The sequence below is a fragment of the Oryx dammah genome, unplaced genomic scaffold (genome assembly GCF_014754425.2).
Source record: "Oryx dammah isolate SB20612 unplaced genomic scaffold, SCBI_Odam_1.1 HiC_scaffold_28, whole genome shotgun sequence".
Lineage (NCBI taxonomy): Eukaryota > Metazoa > Chordata > Mammalia > Artiodactyla > Bovidae > Oryx > Oryx dammah.
The window spans coordinates 111,223,643-111,245,614 of record NW_024070212.1 but is presented as its reverse complement, the minus strand read 5'-3'; the positions used below and the strand labels follow the sequence as shown (position 1 = coordinate 111,245,614).

Here is a 21,972-nt window from a genome sequence, read left to right as displayed (position 1 = left end):
CTTACTGGATCTCAATAAGAAACTCCACTCTGTGTCTCCTTTGCCAAAGTGGAGTGGGGAATCAGATCAAGGAGGCCAAGGGCCGGGTCTGGAGGCTGTCCGTTCCGTCCTCAGGGCACAGTGCCCTGGGCTGGCTGAGCCCCCAAGGGGCCACCAGCTGAGTCACTGATGCTTCAGGTTTGGGCCTTGGATTGGACCCTTCCCCTGGGGGTCTGGTAGTTTGAATATAGAGAATTGGGAGTGTCCCGGCTTCTGTCCTGGCTTCTCCACAAAGTGGAGCCTGAGACCTGGATTTCTAGTCAAAGCCTGGAGAATGTGGGCTCCCCTGCTCTTCCTTCCATGGTGGGTTGGGTGGCCTCCAACACCTCCTCCCAGAAGAGCTGGGCTGAGGCTCTCTGTTCCCAGTGAATCACCAGCATCTTGGGAGCCCCTGGCCCAGAGCAGGTGCTCAGTAGGTGAAGGCATGAGGGCGTGCACAGCCGCCTCTGGTCGGGGCGTCTGCACAAAGCCCCTGCGAACAGCAGTCATGGCCATGTCTGACCTGCTCACACGCTACAGCCAGGGCGCAGGGCACAGCAGGAGCTCAGTAAAGCTGTGCCCGATGGATGAGTACATGACTGAGCACTTCCGGTGCCCAGGAAGCACCTGAAGGAACAGACCCTCTCCCCGGTGGCCACAGTGGTTTCTTCCCCTTCTCGCTGGCCTCACAGAAGGACCATCCCTGGAGGCGGGAGACGGTGAAGGGCGCGCTCATGGTGATGTACAGCTGCGTGGCCTCCTACTGCCACCCGCAGATGCTTCTCATCCACGTGGACAACCCCATCACCACCAAGATCATCCACCACTATTCCAGCAGCTGCCAGGTAACCCCGGGATCCCACAGACACGCCATGCCCCGATGATGCCCTCCTGAGCCCCAGACTGGGGCAGGGGGAGAGCCACCCTGCATCATTATCTGGGCACTGCCAGCCCCATGCAGGAGATTCGAGTCCTGGAGTCCTGCCTGTCACTCAGCATTTGGGAAGATCATTGCCCAAATCTCTCTGCTGCAGGGGGGGTCAGCGGTGGGGAGCAGCCCTTCCCCCATTACTGAGTAGGGGTGAGTGTGGGTTGCTGAAGTCATAGGACAAGCCTTTGCCCAGCCCTTTGCGCATGCCTTCTCTCACCTCTGCCCCTATCCTGACACCTGACCCCAGGACCTTTCATAAGGGTCAAGAAAGGGGCTGTCTTCAGAGAGGCAAAGGGATTGGCTTCTTTTCTTGGAAAAGCCAGGAGGAGAAAACTCAGGGAATAAAGGAGAAATGACTTTATTATTACTGTTTTGAAAACTATGGTGAAGTAAACATGATGTGAAATTTGTCATCATAACCACTTTTAAGCATGCAGTTCATTGGCATTCAGTTCTGTTCAGTCACTCAGTCGTGTCCGACTCTTTGCGACCCCATGGACTGCAGCATGCCAGGCCTCCCTGTCCATCACCAACTTCCGGAGTTTACACAAACTCATGTCTGTTGAGTCGGTGATGCCATCCAGCCTTCTCATCCTCTGTCGTCCCCTTTCCCCCCACCTTCAATCTTTCCCAGCATCAGGGTCTTTTCCAATGAGTCAGTTCTTCGCTTCATGTGGCCAAAGTATTAGAGTTTTAGCTTCAGCATCAGTCCTCCCAATGAATATTCAGGACTGATTTCCTTTAAGATGGACTGGTCGGATCTCCTTGAAGTCCAAGGGACTCTCAAGAGTTCTTCTCCAAAAGCATCAGTTTTTTGGCACTCAGCTTTCTTTAGAGTCCAACTCTCATATCCATTCATGGCTACTGGAAAAACCATGGCTTTGACTAGACAGACTTTTGTTGGCAAAGTAATGTCTCTGCTTTTCAATATGCTGTCTAGGTTGGTCATAACTTTTCTTCCAAGGAACAAGTGTCTTTTAATTTCATGGCTGCAGTCACCATCTGCAGTGATTTTGGAGCCCCCCAAAATAAAGTCTGTCACTATTTCCACTGTTTCCCCATCTATTTGCCATAAAGTGATGGGACCAGATGCCATGATCTTAGTTTTCTGAATGTTGAGCTTTAACCTACTTTTTCACTCTCCTCTTTCCCTTTCATCAAGAGGCTCTTCAATTGTTTTTCACTTTCTGCCATAAGGGTGGTGTCATCTACTTTTCTGAGGTTATTGATATTTCTCCCAGCAATCTTGATTCTAGCTTGTGCTTCATCCATCCCAGCGTTTCTCATGATGTACTCTGCATATAAGTTAAATAAGCAGGGTGACAATATACAGTCTTGATGTACTCCTTTTCCTGTTTGGAACCAGTCTGTTGTTCCATGTCCAGTTCTAACTGTTGATTCCTGACCTGCATACAGATTTCTAAGAGGCAGGTCAGGTAGTCTGCGATTCCCATCTCTTTCAGAATTTTCCAGAGTTTGTTGTGATCCACAGTCAAAGGCTTTGGCATATAGTCAATAAAGCAGAAGTAGATGTTTTTCTTGAACTCTCTTGCTTTTAGATGATCAAACAGATGTTGGCAATTTGATCTCTGACTCCTCTGCCTTTTCTAAATCCAGCTTGAACATCTGGAAGTTCACGGTTCACATACTGTTGAAGCCTGGCTTGGAGAATTTTGAGCATTACTAGTGTGACATTAAGTGCATTCAAACTGTTGAGCAGCCATCGCCATCATTCATCTCCAGACCTTCATCTTCCTAAACTGAAACTCTGTCCCCACTAGCATCAACTCCCCAGTCCCCCTTCCCTAGCTCCTGGCATCCACCCTTCTACTTCCTATCTGTATGATGGTGACACTCCAGGCATCTCATATAATCTGAAATCACAGTGTTTGTCCTTTTGAGACTGGCTGATCTCATTTTGCATGATGTCTTGAAGGTATGTGCATGCCTTAAAAGCAAAACTGATTTGACCTCCATAACTTACTTGCCGCCACGGTGATGCACAGGGCTCAGATCCTCTGGTCAGTGAAGTTCCCCCAACTGGCATTACTGTACTCGGGCTCAGAATGGAGGGGTTTGGGGATTCAGCACCTTCTGGGGGGACCATGGTGGGGGGCTGTGCCTTGTCCAGCGCCTGGCCCATGTCCCCGCCAGGTTGCTGAAGGGCAGAATGGGGCGACCGTCTCTCAGTGTGCCCTGACACTGATACTTTCTCAGCAGTGGAGAGGGTGTTCTATGTGGCCCCAGGGTCTGGGAGCAGGGGCCCGGTCTTGGGGTCTTTGGGGCTCACCCACAAAAAGTTCCTCCCTGCCCCTCATCATGGTCACAGGACATCTGCCTCAAACTAGCCTTCATGAAGAGTGTGGTGCAGGTCACAGATGCCATCAAGAACATCAAGGACCTGGAAGACTTCCAATTTGCCCAAAAGGCAACCCTGACTGGCATTATCATGGTAAGCCATCTGGGGGGTTTCCTCCATCCTGGACAGTTTGGGGGTCTTACTCTGCTGACCTGAGGCCATCTGAGGCCCCAGGGATGGCAGGGGTCTCCAAGGCGCCGCCTGTCTCAGTTTGGCTTTGACCCAACTGTAGGCGTTCTGCATGTGACATTCTTATATCTGATAAAAGGTTTTCATGGCCAGGAACATTCTGGAAGCCGGGGCTGAAGACCCCTGCCCTCGAGCCTGGTGATGCCGCTGAGGTGTCTGGCTCAGGGCTGGGAGACAGAGCCTCATGGGTCAGCCCTAGCTAGCCCCAGCATTTCTCCAAAGTCAGGTCCAGGAGGTCGGGCTCTGCTGTGGGCAGGACTTACAGCTACTTTTGCCCAGAACTTCGTTAAGATCTAGAAAATACCAGCTGTCCAAAGGCAAGAGGCAGTGACAGGGGCTGCTGAGGCTGTGGTCAGCCCCTGACCCTCGTCCCTAGACCTCTCCACTCCCTGCGATGGAAACCCTGGCCCCTGAACACCCTCTGGGTGCATTGGCAGCAGCCTGGAGGGAAGGGAGATATGGATGGAACAGGAGGCCCTGAGAAAGAATCAGACATTGATTAGGCTCCCACTCGGGGTCGAGAGCAACACACATGTAATTTCACACTAGCCTGGCACAGCCCTGTGGACCGGGCCCCAAGTCCTCATGTCACACCTGAGCAAGGGCTCAGGCTGAGGAAATGATTTGCGTAAGGACACGCAGCCAGTAAGTGGCAGAAATGAGCAAGAAGCACCGGCCCATCTTAGCTCCACTCCTCCCATTAGATTTTGCTGCTTCCCCTGGGCTTCCCTCATAGCTCAACTGGTAAAGAATCTGCCTGCAATGAGACCTGAGTTGATCCCTGGGTTGGGAAGATCCCCTGGTAAAGGGAAAAGCTACCCACTCCAGTATTCTGGCCTGGAGAACTCCAGGGACTGTATAGTCCTTGGGTCGCAAGTTGGAGCAACTTCACCTAAAATGTCAAAGGCCAACTGATTATGAAAAGAATGAAAGTGCATGCGGTGTTGGAGCCCGTCGTACGACATCAGGCCCTCCTGGCTGTAACCAGGGAGCGCCCCTGCCAGCGTAGTCGCTGTCCGCCCAAGCCCCTCCCTGGCCGTCGCGGGACTCCGGGTGGCCTGGCGGCTCACTGCCCTGCCGCCCCGGCAGGCGATCATCAAGGCAGAACCGACTGACAGCCTGGTTTCTCCCGTGCGGACCATGGCCATGGATGCCCTCTCGTACTTGAGGTGAGCCGGGCACCTGCCCTGGGCTGGAGACGAGGTCTGAGGCCACCCCTCAGTGTTTCTGGGGGAGGTTGCACCTCCTTCGGGGCTTCCCTGGTGGCTCGGACGGTAAAGAATCTGCCTGCAATCAGAAGACGCGGGTTCTATCCCTGGGTGGGGAAGACCCCCTGGAGATGGGAATGGCAACCCACTCCAGATTCTTGCCTGCAGAACCCCATGGACGGGCTATAATCCATGGGTCAAAAAGAGTTGGATACGAACACTTTCACTTTAAACAAAATTACTGGATTTGAGTAGGAGCGGGAGGGTCCTAGAAAGGTGAAATACAGGACCCCTTTGGAAGGCAGGAGTTTAAAGTTTAAGTTGGGGGTGGCTCTCCCTTCTGAAGGCAAAAGAGAGCCAATGAAGAACTTGTAACCGTTCTGATACCGTGCCCCACCGAAGACTTAAACAAGGGTCCCTGGGGCTGGGCACGGCCCATGGGGCCCTCAGAAAGCTCTCCTGTGATTCTAATATGCAACTAGGCTTGAGAATCACCTATGAAGGGGACAGAAAGAGAATCAGCTGGCCTGCATCATGCAGCTAGCTACTACCACCAAAGGTTTATTAAAACACAGATGGCCTCCATTCCAGAAGTCTTTTTTTTTTCTTTTAAGATTTTTTTTAATGTGGACCATTTTTTAAAAGTTTTATTGACTTTGTTACAGAATTGCTTCTGTTTTATGTTTTGGCTTTTTGGCCATGAGACATGTGGGATCAAAGCTGCACCTCTGGCACTGTATGGCAAAGCCTTCACCACTGGACTGCTAAGGGAATCCTCCACTCCAGAGTGTTTGATTCAGCAGCTCTGAGGTGGAGATGTAGAATTTGCATTTTCTAATAAACTCCAAGGTGATGCTGCTGCTGCTCCTGGTCCAGGTACTACAGTTGACAACTCCTGGGCCAGGACCAACTAGAAGCAAAGTCTGTGTTTGCAGTCAGGGAGGACCAATGGAATGTTTCTGAACAGGAGAGAGAGACTCAGAGCAGACAGTGATAGGAGAGGCGGCTGTGGATGCCTGAGTCTCCGCTTCAGTCACAGACAGACAGTGGACACCGGTGGAGCCAGGGCCCCCTTGAGGGGGGACAGACACCTGAACCCCCAAACAGAGAAGCTGGCCCCTCCTTCATTCTGTGACATGGCACTTCCCACCACCCCCCAGACTGGGCAGATCAGGGTCTCAGTTCCCCACTGATCACTCCTTTTATCACTTCTTTCTCTAGCAAACTGAAGCCTTTCTACCCCACAGAGGAAAGCAGTGAGCTGATGGATATTAGTATACACTCTGTAATTTCTCTCCAACCCCCAGGAGAGAGCAATGAGTCCATTAAGGTATGTCCCTCTGGGCCACCTCATTTTCTGGGTCAGGACTTGGAAGTTGATGTTAACATGGGCAGTGCTGGGAGCCCACCATCCTGGGCCATCTGGGAGTGGTTAGGGGAGCAAAGTACAGCAGCCTCTGTCAGTAAGTGTAAGGTGATGCTAGCTGCTGTAACATATATGCTCTGAAATCTTCATGGTTTAACAAGATGATTATTTTTCTCACTCAAATGATGTCCAGTTGGCAGCAGAGGTGGAGAGGGGGCTGCTTCCTGCAGTTGTTCAGGGACATGGACTGGCAGAGGCCCCATGGCTCCTCAGGTGGTCAGTGATACCCAGCTCCAGAGGGAGTCTGGAGGATTTATGAGCCACTTGGCCCTCCTTATTGGCCAGAACTTGGTCACATGGCTCCACCTAACTGCAAGGGATCCTGGGAAATGTAGTCCCCAACTCAGATGACTGTTTCTCAAAAGGTTGTGGAAGAGGAGGACAAATCTCTTGTGGACAGAGAGCTATCTGTGCCTCCAGGTCCTGGCCCTGGATGCGAGGGGTCAGGAGAGCTAGGCTCTAGGAGTCCAGTTTCCTCCTTTGCAAAAGGGGTTCCTCTTGAGAATGTCTTATATGTCACATAAGGAGCATAAAGAACTCAGTCTGAGCAGAAGTCAAAAGGAAGTTATCAGACCATCTCACAATATTTGATGCTGGCATGGGCCACCCAGAGTCCTGGCAGGTGGCTGTTCCCCCACTGCTGCCGAGCTCTCCCTTCTCTTGGCCACAGACCCTGTATACGAACGCCCTGCATGCCCTGGAGCAGCTGATGGAGGGCCTCATGCAGAGACACCTAGACCCCAAGGGGCTGCAGGAGATGGTGCACGTGAGTTGCCTGGAGGAGGGCCAGGAGCTGGTGGTGGCCCAGAATGCTGGTCCAAGGGCCAGACTCTCAGTGGGAAACAGGCATGCATTAAGAATTGATTTGGTAATTTTCTTTAGACAAAGCTTCAAGCTGGCTGAAAAGTTCCAAGAACAGTACAAAGAACTCCTGTATGCCTTTCACCCAGATCCACGATTCTTAATATTTTGTGACATTTCAATATCACAAAATGTTCTTAAAAGTTGAAGTTAAATTCTTAAAAGCTGAAAAGTTGCAAGAACAGTACAAAGAACTCCTACATGCCTTTCACCCAGATCCACAATTCTTAATATTTTGTGACATGTTCTTTTTCCCTTTCTTTTTTTTTCCTCTTTACATTACACACACACACACACTCACACACACACACACACACACACACACACACACCTTTTGAATCAAGGAGAGTTAGGTCTATACATGAACAACAAGAATCTTCTCTTATATAACAATATACTGTTCAAAATCACGGAATTTAACACTGATACCAACCTGTAGTCTAATCAATTTTTCATATTCATATTTCACAAATTGCCCAGTTATGACCTTCATAGTTATTTCCTCCCAAAACCAGGATCTAATCTGGATTATGAATTGCATTTAATTGTCTTATCTCTCTCTCTTTTTTTTTTTTGTCTTATCTCTTTTGTCTCTCTCCTTCAATTTGGAACAATTTATCAGTCTTTGTCTTTCATAATCTTGGTATTTTTGAATATAGTATTGCTAGGGCTTTTTTAAAACTTGGATTGTTTGCTTTCTTATTGATTTTTCAGAGGTTGTATATATTCTAGAAGCAAATCCTTTATCAGATATGTGATTTGCAAATGTTTTCTCCTGGTCTGTGACTTGCCTTTTCATTAATTTCACAGGTTCTTTTGAAGAGAAAAAGTTTTTAATTTTGATGAAGTCTAATTTATTATTTTTTCTTTTATGTATCGCGATTTTGGTATCATGACTAAGAAATCTTTACTAACCAAGGTCACAAAGATTTTCTCCTAGATTTTCTTCTAGAACTTGACAGTTTCAGGTTTTACATTGAAGTCTATGATGTATTTTGAGCTCAGTTTTCAAATATGGATCAAAGTTTAATTTATTTTAATTTTTTTGCACATGGATAACCAATTGTTTCAGCACCATTTGATGGAAAGACTATCTTTTCTCCACTGAATTACCTTTGCATCTTTATCAGAAATCAATTGACCACGTATGTGTGAGTCTATTTCTAGATACCTGTTCTGCTCTACTGATGTTTTTGTCCTTCTTTACACCAGTGTCATCCTGCCTTCATTATAATCCTGTCAACATTTTAGTAAGTCTTGAAATCAGGACCAGATAGTGTAAGTCCATTGACTTTGTTCTTTGAGGCTATACCCCACAAATATCGATATGCTGTGTTCTAATTTTAGTTCCAAGATGCATTTTCATTTCTCTTTTGACTTTTCCTTTGACCCATGGGTCATCAAGAAATTTCCAAATATTTGAGAGTTTTCCAAAGACCTTTTTGGTTTTGATTCTAGTTTAACTCCATTGTAGTCTGAGGACATACTTTGTACAATTCAAAGCCTTTTAAATCCAGCGAGACTTAATTTGTTGCCCATGTATGATCTATCTTGGTGAACGTTCTGTGTGTGCTTAGAAAGTATTCTGCTGCCCTGAATGATATGTTCCTAAATATCACTTAAGCCAGGTACTGTTGGAAGTGTTGTCCAAGTTTTCTATATCCGTCCTGATTTTGTCTTCTCTGTCATCAGTTATAGAGATAGAGGTACTGAAATCTCTGTCACTGTGGATTTGCCCGTTTCTCCTTTCAGTTCTATCAGTTTTTGCTCCCTGTTTTGCTAAGCTGTGTAGTTAGGTGCAGGAGCACGCAGGTGCTAGTGGCATTTTCACCTACAGGCCAACACTTGCAACAAAGCCAAACTCATCAGCCAAGCACCAGCTTGGTGAGGATGTTGGCCTTGTTCTCTGCTTGCTCATGGCCTTCACCTCCCCATTGTTCGGGGGTGTGGGGACGGGGGGGACCTGGGAACCTCCCAGAGCTTTGAAAATTAGGCTGTGAGTGGGAGAGAGGAGGAGAGCAGCAGCTGGCTAGGAAAAGCTGGCCTCGGGATTTTGAAGTCTCCTCTGTGTTCTGGGCTCTCCCCACAGCTCCTGGAGAAGTGGATCTTGTCGGAAAAAGAATGGGAGCGGGAGAAGGCGGTGAACCTCTATCTCCATCTCATGAAAATCTATGTCCAAAGCGTCGGCGTCTGTGTGAGTCCCGGAGACCCGCCCCACCCAGCCTGCCCCGCTGATACCCACAGGGAAATGCCAGTCTCTATCCCAGGAGAGGAAACGCCTCTGTAATCCAGTTCTGCCCCTGGAGAGACCCTTTGGAAGAGGCTGAGTCACTGGGGAATGTCAAAGGAGACCCAGGGGGGGCTGGCCCTGGGCCTCTGGGGTGTTGAGAGAGGATGGGCAGGGCGTGGTGTGGGTCCGGGTTTTGAGGGGCCTGAGGTTCACAGAGGGTGAGGGCCCTCTTTAAGAGAACGGGGCACACAATTATGAATGCCACATTGATTAGGGAAGTATTTACTTAGAATGAGAAAATGAATCACTACAAAATGACAAGTTTTACAAAGCTTAGCAAATACCATCGACATCGCAAAATCTAGACAAGCAATGAGGGTTTTTGGTGATGGAGCCTCTGACACGGCTCCACAAGACCTCTCTTCCTTCCTTAGTGGGCCTCCTACTCTTCCACTGTCTGGTCTTTGGGAATGGCCTTGGGAGGACGACAGTGGGGTCTTGGGGCCGGTGCACGGTGAGGACAAGGTGGGGCAGGACCCCAGTCCTGGAGCACTGTCCAGGTGGGACCCAAGCCCAGCCAAGCGAACCCATGGCCGAGACTAGCGCTAAGTAACCAGGTGCTGCACAGAGTGCTTCTGGGACTCTCCGTTGTGAGTCTCACAACACTTGCTGGAAGAAGGGACACCATTACTGTTGAGGCAGTGCAAGTGTGGTTAGAAAAGACTTTCCAGACACACAGCATTTCAGAAGGGAATGCATTTATTAAGAATGAAAAGCAGAGATAAGGTGGGCCCTGCAAGTGCAGTGGGCTGACGTCCTGACAGACCGGGAAGACTCAACAGTTGTCCTGGGTTAGTAGTCAATTTTTATAGCCTCAAGACAAAGAAAATTCCTGTGGGAAGGTTGGCATTAGGGGGCTATAGAATGACTACCAGGGTGGGCATCTTTGCCTAATTTGGGGTCAGGAAGCCTGCTCGTGGTGGTCATGGGAACTTTGGCAATGATTGCAAAGGGGCTCAGTCAGTTTCAGAGGTGACCTTGGTTCTGAGCTCTGCTTCTGTGGCCTTGGTACAAGGCTTGCACTTGTGGCTTTGGAGCAGGACTCAACAGTTGTCATCTCTGAGTAGCAGACAGAAACAAGAGGGCCTAAGTCCCTCCCCAGGTCACACAGCTAGGGAGTGGGGAAGCCCAGATTTGAAGGCAGGGCTCAGTTATAGAAACAATGCAGGCACCTAGACCTAGCACCTGGGCCAGGGTCACAGGGCAACATCCTAGCTGCTCAGCCTCCCGGGCCCAAGGTGGGGGTGGCCTGGGGACAGAAGCTTGGGCTCGGGCAGATGGTGGCATCCTCTCCCTTCCCAAATAGAGGTGCTTTCAGAGCAGGGTTCACTCTCTTTGGCCCCTGGTTGCACTGCCCTCGGGCATCACCAGGTAAGCTCAGCTGAACAGAGGATGTGAACTCTGAGGGTCTCCCATCCCTCAGATCCCGCTGAAGCTGGGGCAGTTTGGCAGCCTGGTGGGACTCATTGCACCAGGCACCTGTGACTCACACAGAAAAACCCGCCTGGCCTCCATGGATGTCCTGGCCAGCCTGCTGGATCTTCATGGTATGGGAGGGGTGGTGTGGGTGGGCAGGACTGGGGCTCTCCAGGTGGAGAGGGAGGCCCAATATCAGGGAGTTGGCTGTGGGACTGTCCTGGGGGTCGGCGGGGATTGTGGTCTCTCTGTAGACAAACAAGGGTGACCAGAGGGGGCGGGGTTGCAGAGTTCACTGAGAGGTCATGGAAGCTTCTAGAAGGAGAGGCTCATTGTGTCAGCATGACTAGCTGAGAGCACATGAGGGGCCCCACTGGACAGGGTTGCCTCACAGATACTAAGGATGTGGCGGAACCGGCCAGAAACAAGCTCAGAGGGGAAGGCAGTTGGGGGACCTTCAGGGTGGGTTGCCTCTGGCCCGGCAGCTGGCAGAATACCCATCTGAACTGTGCACAGAGATGGTTCCAGGGGCCAAGCAAGAGAGGTGGGAATGTAGATGTTGGAGAGCGTCCAGGCCCAGGGAACCAAGGCAACCCAAGGGGCAGGGAGGTGGGAGAGACAGGGGTGGGGGCGGGAAAGGGGGCCACCATGATGTGGACCATCGTTCCTGACATTGTATCCCAACAGCAAGCCAGACCTGCTCTTCCTGGGGTGCCTCCAAAGAGCTGGAGCTTGAGAAATGTAAGGAGGACCTGCAGGGCTCAGACATGGAGAAGATTTTCAGCGTATCCTCCAGCATCTCCAAGGTGATGAGCAGGAAGGCTGTGTGGGTGTGGCCTCCGGGTGCCTGGGCCATCTCTGCGGGCGGCGCCGGGCTCCTCCTGGTGGTCTTCCCTGGGTCTTCCGTAGACCTTGGTCCAACTCAAGTTATGTGTATTTAAGTGACCTGTGATATGTACAGTGTCCGCTCTGGTGCCTGGCACACAGTAGGTGCGTCACAGACCCCAGCTGTCTTCTCTTTGTCTGTATCATATGCTACACTGTGGGGGTCCTGGAAAGAACTGAACAAGTGGCCCTGCACACAGGTGTCAGCCCACTGGCAGGCTGACGGCACCCGGTGACTGCAAGTGTCCAGGGCCGCCCAGACCCTCGGGGCTGCAGAGGGTGAGGCCTCTTCTGCCTCAGGGGCCAGAGGACACTCCCAGGGAAAGCTGCAGGGCTGTAGAGGCAGGACTGGGAGGGTCTAGGGAGAAGCTCCCTGTGCGGGGTTCGGAGGGGTGGGGGAAGGCGATGGGGTGAGGGAGGGGTTGGCAAGCATCCTCCAGGCTTTTACATTGAGTGGTCTCCAAGCTGGCCTGTGATTGACAGGGCCAGAGGCTGGGCGAGGAGAGGAGAGGAGGCTCAGGATGGGGGCTGGGCTGGGCTGAGCAGAGCAGGGCAGGCAGGGGAGCCCGTGGGCTTGGTGTCGGACCCAGGAACAGCCTGCTCTGGCTGTAGGTGGCCTGCTTGCAGTTCAATTGCGACGAGGTAGTCTCGCTGGTCCAGAAGCTCTGCGAGAACTTCGGGGCCATGGACCTCCAGCACGACAAGGCCTCTATCACCTGGATATGCACCTTCCTCCAGATGCGGGTCAAGGAGCTGGAGGACAAGGTGACAGCCTGCAGCCCAGCCCACCGGGGGCCTGGGGCTGCCTGGTGGATCCAGCCTGGAGGGCCAGGCAGAGGGACCCAGCCTTGCTTGCTAAGGGCTCCTCACCATCCCCAAGTCCATGATTATAAAGAGGGGGAGGAAGTCGGGTTCTGGAAGGGGAAAGAACCTGTTGAAGGAGGCTTGGTCGGTGAGTGGATGCTGGGCTGGAGACCCGAGGCTGGCCCTCCTGAAGCGTGGCACCTCCCACATGAAAATGTGATAAAATCTCCGAAGAGACCAGAGGATGCTCTGGAAGGGGCTGAGCTGTGCCCGCCCAGCGTCCACTTGGGCAGGAGGAAGGGTGTGCAGCGGGGGGGAGGGCAGGAGCCCCCTGAGGGCCGGGCTGCCCGGTGATGCCCCGCCCCCCACCCCCAGGTGGCCGAGATCCTGGGCGCCATCCTGGTGCACCTGCCCATGGTGGACCACCGGGAGGTGCGGCACCTCCTGATCGAGGGCATCCTCCTGCTGGCCCACTACCACCAGGAGACCGTCCTCACGGCACTCCTGCGGCAACCCCTGCCCATGGAGAGGTGGGTTCCCAGGTACGGGGCCTCTGCCTCCCGTGCCCCCGAGCCTGGCCCAACCTGCCACCATGGACACGTCCCAGGAGCCTGGGGCCTGGGCAGTGCCTCGTCTGACCTGTGGCGGGGGAAGGGAGTGGTCAGACCCTCCCACTTGCATCTCTGTGGCTGTTACAGCCTTTGGGAACCTCGGACCTGGAGCCTTGAAGCTCCGGCTCCCTCCTATCAAGCTGGAGTCTGGATCCCACGTCTCACGGGTCCTGGCCACCCCCTCTGGGCTCTCCTCTTGACAGCCCTCTCCTCCCTGCTGAGTACGGAGCTCCAGGACGGACAGACCACAGGACATGGTCCCCAGGGCCCGAGCAGGCCTCTGGAGAAGCTCCCTTCCCCCTTTGCAAACAGGGCCCCCAGAGGGAAGTGACCCAGGTGCCCGAGGGGTGAAATGACAGCTCCCCCAGGCTCTCAGGTGGCCTCACAGGGAAGCAGGGCAAGCCTTCCTCTCTGTGTTGTCTTGAACTATGCCCAGCCCCCTTGTCTGTCACTGCATCGCGCAGGCAGCTGGTAGGAGCTCACCAGCGTGAGGAATGAGTGTGCTGGGATCGAACTGGTATATACTGGGGAGGGCCCAGAAAGAGGGGGCAGGCGTCCCCAGAGCAGCAGAGACCAAGGAGCAAAGGGCAGCCTTGAGGCTTAGTGGAGAGAGACGTGGCAGATGCTGGGAGCAGACAAAAGGAGGGTTTCGAGCACAGGTGTCAAACATGTGAGATGCAGGCCTGGCCCCACGTGAGCTGCTCTTCCAAAGGGCAGCCCTTCCCTGGGTCCAGGTAGGAGGTCTGTGCCGTGCAGGTGGCACGCTTTAACAAGGGTTAGCCCCTCTCAGCAGAGAAGGCAATGGCAACCCACTCCAGTACTCTTGCCTGGAAAATCCCATGGACGGAGGAACCTGGTAGACTGTAGTCCATGGGGTCACGAAGAGTCAGACACGACTGAGTGACTTCACTTTCACTTTTCACTTTCATGCATTGGAGAAGGAAATGGCAACCCACTCCAGTGTTTTTGCCTGGAGAATCCCAGGGACAGAGGAGCCTGGTGGGCTGCCATCTGTGGGGTCACACAGAGTTGGACATGACTGAAGCGACTTAGCAGCAGTAGCAGCAGCAGCAGCAACCCCTCTCAGAGCAGTGCTGGGCTGGGGCCTCTGGCAGGCTGGCTTTCGCTGTATTAGTTAGCTATTCCTGCATAACAAGTTGCTTCCAGCTCAGGAGCTTGGAACAGCAATGGGTTATCATCTGGTTTGTGTGGTCAGGAGCTTGGGCGTGGCCAAGCCGGGGCTTTGGCTCAGGGTCTCAGACTCTTCAAGGTGTCAGCCAGTCTGCGTTGTTTCCTGGAGCCCAGGGCTGCCTTCGAACTCATGTGGCTGTTTCTTGAGTTATAGGGCTGAGGTCCCCACGTCCTGGTTTCCTTGCACTCCTGTGGCTTCTTTCTGAGTTGATTTTAATGAGCATGCTGTGCCCACCCTTCTATTCAGTTCCTGCCATGGGGCCCCTGCCACATTTTTCCCATCCTTGACAAAACTCACTTATCTGCACTTACGTGTTTGGTTTTGTGGATTTGAATAGGCAGGCTGATCCTGTTGGATTCATGGCTTTAGCCCTTTAGTGCCCACCAGACCCCACGTGCCTGTACCTGTGTGTGTGTAGAGGCTGGTTAAGTCACTGTCCCTCCCCTTCTCAGCAGGGCTGCAGGCTTGGACTTGGGGTCAGGAAGGCTGCTCCAAGCTGTAGTCTCGCAGCTTCCCTGACCTCCTCGGGCAGCATTTCCTCTTCTGTGGAAATGGAGACGAAGGCTCCTTCCACATAGACATGTTGGGAGGAGGAAGTGATAGGTATCAGCAAGCTGCCTGGTGCCGGCCTGACACAACAAGCACTGGGAGGCTATGACCCGACGTGTCCATGAGGTCATCACACAGTCGGCCCGGTGGGGATTCCAGGTCCCCTAGCAGCAGAGCTGGGCCTTCCGAGAGAGAGATAGAGAGAGAGAGAGAGAGAGAGAGGGAGAGAGAGAGAGAGGGCCGTGGCTTCCCAGGAGGACCATGGGCAGAGGTGCGGGGCGGGACTCGGCCTCTGGCTGTGCAGCCTTGGTGCCTCGCCCACCTCCCTGAGACCCCGCCTCCAGGGTCCAGCCCCTACTCCAGGGGCTGCCCAAGGGTCCCGGGGGGCTCTGACCTGCCAGGGCACGTGATCCCAAACCCACAGTCCTTGTCCCCTGTCTCTGGCTAGCCACCTGACGGAGGTGTGGCTGGCTGTGGCCGAGAACGTGCCCTTTGCCCGGACAATGCTCCACGCGCTGATGGGCCGGCTGCAGGCGAGATTCACGCCCAGGGCCAACGCCGCCTCCAAGGCCGACATCTGGCGCCTGGCCGCGGTGGACCCCCTGATGGTGAGGCAGGGGGAAGGCCCGCCTTGGGGGCTCAGTGGGACCCCTACCGCCTCTGGCTCTCCTCTCTGCAGACCCTGTGCACCATCCACCTGCTCGTTGAGAGGATGGACTGGGACAACAGGCTCCTGGAGCTCTTCCCGGACCTTGTCTACACACTCCTCCTGCAGCTGGGCGGCAGCCAGACCCCAGAGGCCGTGTCGCCCGTCCTAAAGACATGGAGACTCATCCACACGGGGACTCTCCCTGAGGAGGTCAACCTGCAGAGGTGTGCTCGAGGGTGGGAAGGCACGGTGTGGTGGGGCTGTGGGTCTGGGCTGGATGCAGTCACTCAACTTGCCTGGTGGTCCAGTGGCTAAGACTCCAAGGTCCTAGTGTAGAGGGCCCAGGTTCAATCCCTGGTCAGGGAACTAGATCCCATGTGCTGAAACTAAGACCCTCTGAAAGTGAAAGTGTTCATTGCTCAGTAGTGACCAACTCTTTGCAACCCCACGGACTGAATTTAGCCCACCAGATGCCTCCATCCATGGGCTTCTCCAGGCAAGAGTACTGGAGTAGGTAGCCATTCCCTTCTCCAGGGAATGTTCCTGACCCAGGGATTGAACCCAGGTCTCCCACATTGCAGGCAGATTCTCTACTATAAGACCCTGTAGAGCCAAATAAATAAATGTTCTTAAAAAAAAAAAAAAAGAAGTCACTGGACTACAAGTGTCACCTCCACTGAGAGGCCCTTGTTTTCCCTTCCTGGTGGGGAGGAGAAATTTCTGGAAGCTCAGCTTATGACTCTCCCTCGTGTGGGTCCAACCCTGTGTGGTTTTCAGAGTTTGCAGACCCACCGTCTCCCATGGCTGCTCTTGGGCCCTGAGAAAGTCTCCCCACCTGTGTTGGCACCCCTTCACGGGCCTGGGTGCGGAGCTTACCCAAGAGCTTATCAAAGGCAGGGCAGGTGCTCCCAGTAGGGCAGCCTCAGCCTCATGTGGCCCCACCTTCTTTCAGGGTCACGATCAGATCCATGCAGCTCTTGTTCAGGAGACTCAACAGTGAGTCTCTGCTTTGCACCCTGGAGGAGCAGGGCGTGTGGACGCTTCTGGAGAGCAGCTCGACGTTCCTGCAGGGAGTCAGCCAGCTGGCCAGGTGGGTGCCCGGCTCCCCAGGGCTCCATCGTCTGGCTGGAAGGTCTGGGCCTGGTGGCTAAATGCCTCGCTCCCGGGTGTGTTTGAGGTGGGGGGGGGCAGATTGCCATGTTGACCCGCATCCCAGACTGAGTGGCAGGAGGGTGCAGGGCAAAGGAAATCTTTTCTTCCAGCCCTTCCTGCTCCAAGGCAAGAAAGCGAGGTCCCAGGTGGGTGGGGTGTGCCCAGGGTCACAAAGGGCTTCTGAGCCAGGCCAGGACGGCAGGACCGGGAGTTCCTTCCTGGGTCTAGACCCTCAATCTGGTCCCCTTTTTATAAAAAGGCAACCTGGGTTCGATCCCTGGGTTGGGAAGATTTCCCTGGAGAAGGGAGCAGCTCCCCACCCCAGTCTTCTTGCCTGGAGAATTCCTTGGACAAAGAACCCGGGCAGGCTACCGTCCATGGTGTCACAGAGTTGGACACGACTTGCACTTTCACTTTTTATAAAGAGGAGGTGGAGGGTCCGTACTTCAGTGACCCCCTGACCTGGGAGCCCCACCCCGGGCACCCTGCTGCAGAGCGGCTGTGCCGGACAGGAGCTGAGAAGCCCCTTCGGTGGTGCCGTCCCTGCAGGCTGTGTGTGCAGAGCCCACAGGGCTACTACTGGCAGAGGCTGTCGGAGCTGGCGCTCAGGGGCATGGCCTCGGAAGCTCTGAGCTGCCGCATCAGCAGCACGGCGGTCTGCGTGGAAGTGAGGCCACGGCGGGGGCTGGGCGGGGGTGGGCAGTGGGTGGGGCAGGCAGGGATGTGAGGTGGGTGCTGGGCGACCCCCGGGCTGTCCTGCGGGCTCATCTCAGGGCAGGCACGCAGGCTCTGAGTCCGGGATTGGAGGGCCAGGCGAACATCCCTCATGCCCTCCTCCACTCATTCATTCCTCAAACACATGATTCAGGGTGGGCACTGAGGGGAAAGGGGTTGAGACCCGTCCTGTGCCCTGTAGTACAGCCGCCAAGGGCTGTGTAATGTGGTGAGCACCAGCATCACGGGGCCAGAGGAGGGCTTTCCTGGGAAGGCCAGGCAGAGGGCTCTGAGAGGTGAGCCAGGCTGAGCCAGGCAGGAAGGCCCAAAGTAGGGGTCAGAGCCACTGATGCCCAGCTACCCTTCCTTATGGGGTCCTGAAGGAATTGTCCAGGAAACTTTTGGGGGGAACTCTCTATGGCTGACACCCAGAGTGTCATCGGAACCAACCATCGCCCTAGGGTGGGGCTGGCAGACTTGTTCTGTAGAAGGTTGAAGAATCAGTTTTCCATTCCGGGATCACCCATTGGATATTTAGTTTTCTTCTGGGTCAGGAAGATCTCCTGGAGACGGAAATGGTAACCCACCCCAGTATTCTTGCCTGGAAAATCCCATGGATGGAGGGAGCCTGGTAGGCTACAGTCCATGGGGTCACAAAGAGTCGGACACGACCGAGCGACTTCACTTTCTAAGGTTTATAATGGGGCTTCCCTTGTAGCTCAGTCAGTAAAGAATCCACCTGCACTGCAGGAGACCCGGGTTCGATTCCTGGGTCAGGTAGATACCCTGCCGGAGGGCATGGAAACCCACTCCAGTATTCTTGCCTGGAGAATCCCATGGACAGAGGAGCCTGGTGGGCTACAGTCCATGGGGTTGCAAGAGTCAGACATGACTTTGCGACTAAACCACCACCCCAAGGTTTATAAAACACACGTGCACCCAGGCATGCCACAGGGCTCCTCGTGGTCCCGAGGGCCCAGCGTTTTGGGTGCGAGCCCAGAAGTGACCCTCGGAGGCCCAGGGGAGTGGAATCCGTGCATTTTGGGCATTTCTGCTCTGACTCAGTGGGCGTGGCTCTTGCACACCATGGCCACTCCCATCACGTTAACAGAAGGAACAAATGACGAACAGGTGTGTTCCTTTGGATAACACTCAACTAGGATTTCCCCACGTATTACAGCATCGGAGCCTCACAGCTACCCCATGAGGCAGGTACTGCTGTTGCCCTTTTTACAGGTGAGGAAGCTGAGGTTCCGAGGGGTCCAGGGACTTGCCAGGGTCTCACAGCTGGCGGCGGAGGAGCCCAGAGGCGATCCTGGGAGGTGGAGCTCCGAATCCTCTCCTGTTCCCAGGGACGCCACTCTGGGCATCGAGTCGCATCACCTGTCCCGTTGTGAGGCTGAGGAACGAGAGCCCCTCTCAGGGGTTACTGTGAACAGTTCTCCTTTCCAGTTCATGAGTGACCCGATCCTGCACCGGGAGAAGCTGCTGAAGCGGGCAGTGCTGATGTTGGAGAAGGGCGCAGAGCAGGAGGATGAGGTCCTGCGGGTGCTCTCACTGCGCGCCCTCGGCAACATGGCCCTCGGCGCCCCAAGGAAGGTCCGTGGGGGCCAAGGCAGGGGTGGGGGGTGGGGGGCCCATGGTGGCCTGTCCCGGGCAGCCAGGCGGGGGTTGACATCCCCGTGCTCCCCAGGTGAGGCAGTACCGGAAGCTCTTACTGGAGAAGTGCTTGTGTTCCCTGCGGGTGCCGGGCGTGAGTGCCAGCGTGACCTCTGAGGGCCTGGAGGTCCTGGCCAAGGTCTTGGTCGAGCTGCGGGAAGGGGACCTGGGGTCCGCCTTCAATGCCATCTCCGAGCAGTGCAGAACCTTCTTTGACAACGTGAGTCCACACTGTCACTTTACTCAGCCCTGGCCCTCATGGGGGTCCCCACAAATGCTCAGTAGAAGGTGGCCACTGCTCACCCCCTAAAGGAGAGAGGTGCCCTGGAATGAAAAGGGCTGCAGTTCGCACTTGGGTGCTGATGTATCAATTGGCTGATCACGGGAGCTGGTTTAAAAAAAAAATCTTGTTCTAGGGCCCATGGGACCCTCTTCCCCTGACTTTAATTCCTCACAGCCAAAAATGCTCTTTGGACACCTGTGATGTGTGGGGTGGGGACTCTGCTAGGTTGGGGTGGTAGGCAATCAGATCCAGCGCAGCCCCCGTCTAGGCAAGAAAAGGTCACAGACACCAGAATACTGCCCAGTCCCCAGAGCCCTGCAGGAGACACTCCATCATGATGGAATGATCCAGAAGGCTTTGCAGGCACCAAGGCGTTTAAGAAGGTCCACGGCAAATGGCTGGGGTTTTGTTGGGCTTCTTGCTTCCCACGTTTCAGAAATAGCTTGTGTGTTCTGGCTGCAGGAGAATGAGCTGCTCCGTTTAAAAGCCTTCATCCTCTTTGGGAAGCTGGCACAGGTGGTCAGGATTTCCAAGAAGCATTTCTTCAAGCAGGAAGTGAAGAAAGCCTGGGTCCCCCTCATGCTACATTGTCAGGACCCCTGCTCCGATGCCGCCCAGGTGAGACACACCTGGGCTCTGTGCGCAATGCCCAGGGCCCGCTGTCCCCACAAGGAACATGTGCTTCGGGGATGCCGCCCTGGCTAGCTGGGGTGTCCCCCACCTCGCTCAGTCTTCCCAGGACCCCAGAGGCCGCCATCTGCTGGTCCCTCCCACCAGGCTGAGAAAGGGACCAGTCAAGACAACCCACAAACTGGCTGATTGAGGAGTCTTAGCTCTGTGAGAGGAAACATGGCGTACTTTCCTTCTTCTCCAGATGTCTTCCCCAGCCACACTTTGTTCTGCCTTTCAGTCACTATGTGGTGTCCCATCCTGTGACCACGTAGACTGCAGCACGCCAGGCGTTCCTAGCCTTCACTGTCTCCCGGAGTTTGCTCAGACTCACATCCACTGAGTCGATGCTGCCATTCAACCATCTCATCCTCTGTCACCCCTTTCTCCTCCCGTCCTCAGTCTTTCCTGGCATCAGAGTCTTTTCCAATGAGTCGGTCTTCACATCAGGTGGCCAAAATATTGGAGCTTCAGCTTCAGCATCAGTCTATCCAGTGAATCTTCAGGGTTGATTTCCTCCTTTAGGATTGACTGGTTTGATCTCTGTGCAGTCCAAGGGACTTTCAAGGGTCTTCCCCAGGACCACACTTTGAAAGCAGCAATTCTTCTTCACTTACCTTTCTTTATGGTCCAACTTTCCCATTCATACAAGACCACTGGAAAAACCATAGTTTTGATTATACAGACCTTTGTTGGCAAAGCAATTTGTCTCTGCTTTTTAATATGCTGTTTAGGTTTGTCATAGCTTTTCTTCCAAGGAGTAGGCATGTTTTAATTTCATGGCTGCAGTCACTGCAGTCATCATGGCTGCAGTGATTTTGGAACTCAAGAAAATAAAACCGGTCACTGTTCCTACTTTTCCCACATCTATTTGCCATGAAGTGATGGGAACAGATGCCATGATCTTAGTTTTCTGAATGCTAAGTTTTAAGACAGATTTTTTCACTCTCCTCTTTCACCCTCATTGAGTGGCTCTTTAGTTCCTCTTCACTTTCTGCCAATAGAGTGATATCATCTGCATATCTGAGGTTGTTGATATTTCTCCTAGCAATCTTGATTCCAGCTTGTGATTCATCCATCTCAGCATTCCACATGATATACTCTGCATATAAGTTATTTAACAGGGTGACAATAAACAGCCTTGACGCACTCCTTTCTCAATTTTGAACCACTCTATAGTTCCATATCTGGTTCTGTTGTTTCTTGGTCTGCATACAGGTTTCTCAGGAAACAGGTAAGATGGTCTGGTATTCCCATCTCTTTAAGAATTTTCCACAGTTTGTTGTGATCCACACAGTCAAAGGCTTCCCACGTGGCTGAGACAGTAAAGAACCTGCCTTCAATGCAGGAGACTCATGTTCAATCCCTGGATTGAGAAGATCCCCTGGAGAAGGGAATGGCTACCCTCTCTAGAATTCTTGCCTGGAGCATTCCATGGACAGAGGAGCCTGGCGGGCTACAGTCCGTGGGGTCTCAAAGAGTTGGACACCACTGAAGCAGTTAACACTTTCATTATCCTCACTGCCTCTATCAAAAGTTCACAGTCCTTTCCTGTTTTAACAGCAACTCTCCTGGAGGCAGGGCTTCAGGGAAGAAAGTGACTGCCTACCCCCAAAGGGGATGAGAGGCCTTAATGAAGGGGCCACAAAGAGGAGAGGCCAGCATGGCACAGGGCCCCCTTGGTGGCTATTGCCCCTCCTTCTCCTGGGGGAGCAGACACCCCAACTTCCTTCCTTGCCATCCATTCCAGTACCTTCCTGTGGCCCAACCCCAGCAGAGGCCAGAGACCAGTGGCCTGGTTACTGCAGGGGACGGGGTGAGGGAGATCTGGGGAGAGGGGATCAGGGGGGTTGCAGCCAGGCCCCCAAACCCCAGGCTCCTGGCAGTGGTAGCTCCCGGCAGGGCTGCTGAGGGCACCCAGTGCTGGCTATTGGCTGAGGGGCCACTGGGGCTGCATCTGTACCCATGGGGCTTCTCAGTAAATGTGCCCAAGGTGTCACATGGGCCAGGAGGGCTTGGGTCCCAGGCAGCCCCCTGGGGCTCATCAGCCCACCCTTCTTTGGCTCCCTGAGGCCTTTGGGGGCTGCCCCCTAGCTTACTGATGGAG

At 53.8% G+C, this 21,972-nt stretch overlaps 1 protein-coding gene across 1 annotated transcript in view; it reads left to right on the top strand.

The window, feature by feature from the left end:
- The window catches only part of MROH2A (maestro heat like repeat family member 2A), a 55,465-nt gene that overhangs the window by 31,929 nt on the left and 1,564 nt on the right, over window positions 1–21,972 (top strand). Inside the window, exons 19-35 of the mRNA XM_040231958.1 lie at window positions 711–863; window positions 3,279–3,401; window positions 4,587–4,666; window positions 5,927–6,035; window positions 6,802–6,897; window positions 9,082–9,186; window positions 10,706–10,829; window positions 11,386–11,504; window positions 12,196–12,348; window positions 12,763–12,917; window positions 15,188–15,347; window positions 15,419–15,612; window positions 16,341–16,478; window positions 17,090–17,207; window positions 18,707–18,853; window positions 18,948–19,133; window positions 19,659–19,887. Of these exons, the coding sequence (XP_040087892.1) occupies window positions 711–863; window positions 3,279–3,401; window positions 4,587–4,666; window positions 5,927–6,035; window positions 6,802–6,897; window positions 9,082–9,186; window positions 10,706–10,829; window positions 11,386–11,504; window positions 12,196–12,348; window positions 12,763–12,917; window positions 15,188–15,347; window positions 15,419–15,612; window positions 16,341–16,478; window positions 17,090–17,207; window positions 18,707–18,853; window positions 18,948–19,133; window positions 19,659–19,887 (2,389 nt within the window). The remainder of the gene's footprint in view (window positions 1–710; window positions 864–3,278; window positions 3,402–4,586; window positions 4,667–5,926; window positions 6,036–6,801; window positions 6,898–9,081; window positions 9,187–10,705; window positions 10,830–11,385; window positions 11,505–12,195; window positions 12,349–12,762; window positions 12,918–15,187; window positions 15,348–15,418; window positions 15,613–16,340; window positions 16,479–17,089; window positions 17,208–18,706; window positions 18,854–18,947; window positions 19,134–19,658; window positions 19,888–21,972) is intronic.